The sequence below is a fragment of the Ctenocephalides felis genome, unplaced genomic scaffold (assembly GCF_003426905.1).
Source record: "Ctenocephalides felis isolate EL2017-DRISC unplaced genomic scaffold, ASM342690v1 CF-g0.4_SCAFFOLD_01170, whole genome shotgun sequence".
NCBI lineage: Eukaryota > Metazoa > Arthropoda > Insecta > Siphonaptera > Pulicidae > Ctenocephalides > Ctenocephalides felis.
Window position 1 is genome coordinate 23,808,657 of NW_020537324.1, and position 7,520 is coordinate 23,816,176.

Genomic DNA, 7,520 nt, shown 5'->3' on the forward strand with positions numbered 1-7,520 from the left:
ATTCGGAATGACTTGAGGCGTCGAAAAAACACAAAATTGCAAATCGAACTTTCTGGCGTAAGAACAAACTTCTCCTTTGGGGAGTTTAACATATTATAACGAATCAATATGTTTTAAATTATCTTATATTTTTCTCTAGATTTCAACCCTAGTCATTCTATTATTCGCTTGCCACTACGCCTCGAGTGCAACAACGACGGTGACTACCAGTACGCAGAAAACCCTCCCATCGGTTGCATCAGCCCGTGCCGCCGCCACACGTGCTCCAATTTCTGATGAGATGCTGGATCACGCGCTTAATGATAAAAGATATTTAATGAGACAATTAAAATGTGCTCTTGGCGAGGCACCTTGTGATCCAGTTGGCCGCAGGTTGAAAAGTAAGTAATTGTAATCGAAATATAAAATTATATCGAAAATAATAGAAGCAATAAGTAAAAAATCCGAAATGATGGTGTGAGTTGATAACCAAAGGTTCCGTGTAGATAGCTAATTACTAAAACACAAGGAGATATTTTATTGGCAATAGTCCATATCTAGTATTATGAGAGCAATTAATTTCAATTCTTGAAAATAAATCCTGGAATAGGCTATTCTTAGTCTGTGGCACATTTATAAAAAAAAATTCTAGTAGTATAAATCAAACCAAAAGGAGCTTGTGTTATACTATTGCAGTAATACATCGCTTATTAGTTTTCGTTAAATTTTATTTTGGAAATATTATTCTGAGATTTTATGTGAGCATTAAATATACAAAATAATAGTGAATAACAGCAAAAATATTTTTTGGCAATTTTTAATTACGAAATTTATCTTTTTAGATTTTTTATTCTCCAACCATTGTTTTAGGTTTTATAACTCTTGAATTATATTTGCATATATTCTATTGTTATTTAGTTGAATTCAAATAAGGCACTATAAAATATTTTTATCCATGTGTAATTGCAATTCGAAGAAATATACAGTATATTATATATGATAATATTATTACCATTCTATTATTTTTTTTAATAGCAAATTTAACTTTTTAAATATTTCTTACAAATTCTAATTACTATATTACATTTATAATTTTGGATTTTTTATTTTCGAGTTCTAAAATATATTTAACATGTTTAATCGTAATTAAAATAAATTTTCGAGTGTTATATGTTCAACAATATTATCAATTTTTTATTATTTTTATTTTAACAAAAATGCCTCAAAATTTAATTAAAAAAATGATCTTTTCGGATTTTATGGTTATTAATTATTTCACCCTTCTGCGTTTGATTAATATTATTAAATTAAGAGTTTATTATTTTTCATTTTTATTCATTGCTTGAAACCAAAATTTTTAAAAATTCAAATTAAATATAATAATTACCGGTTAATTTAATTTTTTAATTAGCCATTATTTTAATCATATATAAAAAAGACTCTATAAAGAGCACAACTAGTAACGGTGTTACAATTAATTTTAATAAATCTATTAATCTTCTATTACCACAGGGTCGTATTGTATTTTTGATCAAACTGAATTCTATTTTTGGATTGAATTATTTTAATATTCTTTGATTATTGTCATGCAATATTTAAAATATTTTTAACATCTTTGCTATGCAGTTTCAACTACATATTTAAATTTTTCCAAACTAACTGTTATGAAGTTATACATCAGTACATAATGTCAACTATGATCTTCATTCAATATGATTTTGATTAAGTTTTATTAAACTTCTGACCTATAGGATAATATGTTACATATACCGCTCAAGTGCTCATGTACATTTATAAAACTATATAAATAGATATACAAATTATATATATATATATATATATTATATATATATATTCTATATATATATATATATATATATATTGAATATAAATATATACAATTATATATACACACATTTTAATAATTGTACTGTTACGATAATCATAATTAACTATGCAATTATTTTGTCGACATTGAACATCAATGATGTGCGCGATTTGCTGATACGTGTAATATAAAAATCTTAAAGATTATTTAATTGTTAATTAATTAATGTTTATATAGATTTTTATTGATATTTATGCAAATCTTTTCAATTGCAAATTAATCACTATTAGAAAAAAATCGAGTTTTATGAAACGCATCCTAATTTCAGTAATATATTTTTCATTACACACACAACCCCACATATTCTAATTAGTAAATATTTATTTATTATTGAGAATAATGTAAATTTATCAAATTGCAGGTTTAGCTCCATTAGTATTAAGAGGTGCTTGCCCACAGTGCACAGCCCAAGAAACCAAACAAATTCGTAAAACATTATCGCACATTCAAAGAAATTTCCCAGCAGAATGGAACAAGCTTATTCAAACATACCAAGGTTGATATTTATATAAAAACTTCAATCTAATCATTATGAACATTAATTAGGTTTAAGTAATAAATGCCTAATTGTAAGTATTATAATATTTATTAAAAAAAAAAAAAGTATCCTATTATTGGATAAAATTGAGATACTTTTTTAAGTATTGTGTATGCTTATAGAATTGTAAAATTTGTATAATGCATATACCGATCTATTTTTGAATAAAGTTTGTACTTATTGTTAAGAAATAAAACGTGTTGTTATAAAGAACTTCTTGTGAATGTTTATACATCCATTTTAATTCTTATATAGAAGTATTTAAAGATGTAGAAATCAGAAGAACTTTATAGAAATGAAAATCACTGTATGCAGTAAGTAGATAAATTAGATATTTACGATCATCAAAATATGTCAACTAAATTATTTAAGAGCTTGTAAGCAAAACGTGACCTTCTAGATTTCCAATAAATTTTCTTATATATACTTAATTAATTCTTAATTTTGAATTGAGTTCAATTAAATTGTCATACAGTTAATCAACATCTCATTACCTTAAAAGAGTTTAAACTTTTGACTTGATTATAAGTTAAAATATTAATCTGTTAGAACATTTACACAAAATAGATATTTTTCAATACAATGGCAATTGGATATAACGCAATTTAGAATGATAATTCAAAATGAAAAGAATTATGTCGCATTGAAAAATTTATTTTGTATATAAATATAACAAGTCAATTTTTTATGTAAAATTTTAAATCTATTCAAAAACAAATATTATCAATGTTGCCATCTGCAAATAACAAAATAAAAATTTAGACAGAGATAATTAAGAATTAAAGAATTATCAATAAAACTTACAATCTTAATACTTTATCCTTCCCTCCTGAAGCTACTTTTAATCCATCAGTAGACCAATCAACAGCATAGATATCATCAGCATGACCGGGTAGATCCATTTCCAATTTCTTGTTAGCAATACTCCAGACTGAAATACAATTAATCATATAGTAATGCAACAGATAAGTATTGATATTAGCAAATAGAAATATATTAACCTTTCAAAGTAGAATCAGCACTACCACTAACAAGCAAACGAGAATCTGCTGCCCATGCTATAGAATAAACGGCTTGAACATGTCCACGTAATGTTGCAATAAATTTTCCATCAACAGCACTCCACAATCTAACAGATTTATCAAAAGATGCAGATGCAATTAATCTGCAACCAAATAAAAACATTGAATAATATACATTAATATTCCTGCATATTAGTGTTTCAAAAATTTACAAATTGGATATTCTAATTACCGTACATCAGGAGAAAATTTAACATCATTCACAACATTTTGATGACCAGTCAACCTGGCAATACATTTATTTTTATTTGTTGTCCATAAATATAAGGTGAAATCATCTGAACATGATACAAGTGTTTCATAATCACTGCAAACAGCATTATAACGTTCTTGTGCTAATTGTTTCATCACATTCTCTACAACATAATAGTAATTGAATAATTGATATGATTCTAATAATTTAGTATACATTTTGCATAATTCTTACTATCAGTAATTTTAACATTTTTATCCATGACAGGATGAAAAGGACCTGTCCTGAGAACATAGTCCGTATTCAATGCTAAACTATTAACCCAATGAGCATGTCCTTTAAGCGTTCTGCATAATATTCCCTAAACAGATAACATTGTTAACTCTATTTATAAATAACATATTTGCCATTACAAGTAAAACTTACATCTTTTGCTCTCCATATTTTGATTTCTCTATCATGACTTCCAGTATATAAAAGACCTAAGCCGCCCCATTTAACAGTAGTAACTGCTTGAGTATGACCAGATAGGGTTAAAATATGCTGACATAAAACGGTATCCCAAATTTTAACATCTGTATCTTTACTAGAACTAGCAAGAAGTCTACAATCTGGATTACTAAAATAAAAGATAATAATCTGCATTAAAGACCACATGCATGGAATAAATATAGTATGTAAGTGCTATGTTGATAGTTATTTCAATTACCTGTGATAAGGTTCCCAACTTAAAGAAGTAATATATTGTTTATGTCCTATGAGTGTTTTACCAATCTGTTGTCCAGTTTCTGGATTCCAAAGTTTTATTTCACCAGCTTTGCAACCTGATGCAAGTTTTGTACCGCAAGGTGACCAAGATACACATAGAACCCATTGCCTGTGTCCTTTGCATACATGGATCGGAGTTTGTGTTAGAATATCCCACAATCTTACTGTTGTATCACCTGAACCACTCGCTAATTTATCACCTTGTGGTCCAAAACTTAATGATATTACAGCCTCTGCATGACCAGGTAAAGAACTAAAATAAAAGAGAAAAATAGTTAGATGTGATATTTTGCATTGATTCATTTAGGAATTATAAAATAAATTCTTACTAGAGATTTCTTCATCCCACTAATTTCAAATGAGTAAACAAGTAAAAGCATTGAGAGCAATATGCATTTGATTTATGTAATTACTTATCGAACGACATTTAATATAAAACTTTTAGTAAATATTATGTCTACACGGCAAGATTCCAGCTGAAGAAATTTTAACTAACTATAAAACTTGTATAATAATTATTTTACCTGGTACATCTACTAACAGGTCGAACTTTAAATACAGCTTGTTCTTGATATACAATATCTAAGACACCTTCCGTATCAAATGTATTTAAATCAATACTATTCGATAACTTCTTATTTATTTCAACTTCATTTACAAAGAATAGATATGGAACTGGCTTTTCCTAAAATCATACAAATAAATTAACATTTCAAGATAAATGATGATACAAGATGAATAGTAAAGATTTTACATTTTGAAGTAGTGCATTGCAAAACTAATCCTAATTGTTCAACAGTAACATCAAATGGTAAATTAAAGGGTGTTCCAATATCTTCACCAGAATCAGATTTGAAACGGGCAGTTATGGTTGTTGGAGGTTCTGGTGGTGATATTTCCATTTTAATTTTGTTGAAGATATATAATACGATGCAAATTACTTGTTATTTTAATTAACAACTATAAACATCATATATTAATGTACAACTTTATACACGTGTTTTTAAATTTGCTGCCAGTACATAACCTCAATTAACAATGTCAAACTCTGTTACCAACTTCACGTGGTATATGAGAAAAAGCGGTTGATTCAAATTATGAAAGCATAATTACAATTATTAATTAAATATTTAAATATATATTGAATTTTGAGGTTTTTGACTTATAAGTTTAGTACGCAGTTTTTTCAATTATTATATACATATTTATATATATAATTTATATATAATTAATTTGATGTTGACTTAAGTATTTACAGATTCTAATAATTTTCTGGTTAATCATGCTTTCTTATTCTAATTTTCAAAAAAAATAATTTTTTCTATTTATACTTTAAACGTTGCACTTATTGTTAGTGATGATAACACAAAAATTACAAATAAAATAAGAAATAGTTAAGTGGAAACAGAAGGTATTAGTCTTTATCTTAGGGGAGGTTAAAAAATTTCCACAATATAATTTTTTTTTTTAAATATTTATTTATCATATTCAAGTACTTGTCACTTTTTAGCAATTAAAAAAAATCAAATTAAATATAAACTCATCGGAAAACTGATTCATTATATCATTTACTTATATAGCTGCTGTTGATTCTCGTTTTTCTAAAGTATTTGCCTGTAAGGAAAACTTGGTCTTAGTAGTATGTACAGTGTACTGGTTACATCTTTTTATATTAAAGATTATTATATATAGATTTAAATAAAGTTAAATTTTTAGTTTTATTTTTATTAAACAAAAGCAGCTAAAACCACTAAGCAAAAATTGCTACATTAAATTATTTTGAATCAATATTACTAGTATCTTGATCCGTGTTGCTTATAATCTAGACAATTTAAACTTTCACTGCTAATTTTCAAATCTTCATAAGTAGGTTTGTGTAATTAAGACATAAACTTAATATGAATATAAAATCTATGTTTTGTCAATATTTATTATAAACTTAATACAATGTTTAATTTTTAAATATCTGTGTAACGAGACAGCTCCATAAATGCAAGAGGACATTGATTCTGACTATCCATACATTCATCATATGATAAAAGTTCTTTAGTATTACCGGAACTTGACCTTTAAAAAATATCAATTTCAATTATGTATTATATAGTTTTATGCAATGCTGTAATATATATTTAGTAAGTATTAACAAATAACTTACTTGAAAATTATTTTGAATATTTTTGAGAGAACATTATTGTCTGCTGTATTTTCATGAGATGCATCGCAAATGAATTTTTGTATGCAGGACGTTCCATTGTAGCCGTGGCTAAATTATTATATTAATATCATTATGTTATTTATTTTTTGATAAAAATGATTATTAATTAATGATTAATAAATTGTACTTAATATTCAAATCAAAACTTGTTGTGCATATTATAACAATTAATTCATAAGGCTATGAGCGATGCGCAACACAAATAAAGTTAATATTATGTATTGAGTTCTTATGAATATAAAACTCTATTATTTTAAAATTGCATCTAAAATATATGTTAAAATTATTTAATTTAATTACTTCTCAATAGCTTCTTGAACACTATCGTGAATATCTCTCCTAGTTATCAAGGGAAGACGACTGCGTTCGGGCATGTCCCAATTCACACGAAAACCATATCCATATGAAAACACTGTTCCAATTTCAGGTAAAACATTGTCTTTTATGTTAAGCCTATACTATAAAAAATAAAACATACTTAAATACAAAAACACACATAGCATGTAATAACATTAATAACACATATATGTAATAACATTTAAAATGGTAAAAGATAGATATTCTTAGCTATGGAATATTTTTCTTCGTCTCTGATACTGCTGTTTTTATCAGAAAAGTTTTTGAACTTTTTAAAAATTTCTGCGAATCAATAGATATTTAAAAACAATGGATATTTAGGACCTCATTTTTTGAAGATACACTAAACGAAGACTTAATGTCAAGTTTCATCAAGACACAAAATTATTTAAGCATTCCTTTATTCTATTTTGTATTTCGGATATTTATATTTTTTATTATATAGTCTTACTTATTAAAGAGAAAAACTAAGTTGAGTTAAATTTTTATAATAAGATCAT

At 26.0% G+C, this 7,520-nt stretch overlaps 2 protein-coding genes across 2 annotated transcripts in view; one reads left to right on the forward strand and one right to left on the reverse strand.

The window, feature by feature from the left end:
- The window catches only part of LOC113366983 (putative odorant-binding protein A10), a 3,838-nt gene extending 1,470 nt beyond the window's left edge, over positions 1 to 2,368 (forward strand). The window contains exons 2-3 of the mRNA XM_026608622.1: positions 140 to 380; positions 2,229 to 2,368. Coding sequence (XP_026464407.1) covers positions 140 to 380; positions 2,229 to 2,368 — 381 coding nt within the window. The remainder of the gene's footprint in view (positions 1 to 139; positions 381 to 2,228) is intronic.
- A 760-nt stretch (positions 2,369 to 3,128) lies between these two features.
- LOC113366984 (protein Notchless-like) lies at positions 3,129 to 5,350 on the reverse strand. Its single transcript, XM_026608623.1, is given in 10 exon segments — positions 3,129 to 3,141; positions 3,210 to 3,336; positions 3,407 to 3,570; positions 3,660 to 3,843; positions 3,915 to 4,041; positions 4,107 to 4,299; positions 4,390 to 4,701; positions 4,973 to 5,133; positions 5,203 to 5,223; positions 5,225 to 5,350. Coding segments are annotated over 10 exon segments (1,428 nt in total).
- Positions 5,351 to 7,520: the final 2,170 nt, after the last annotated feature.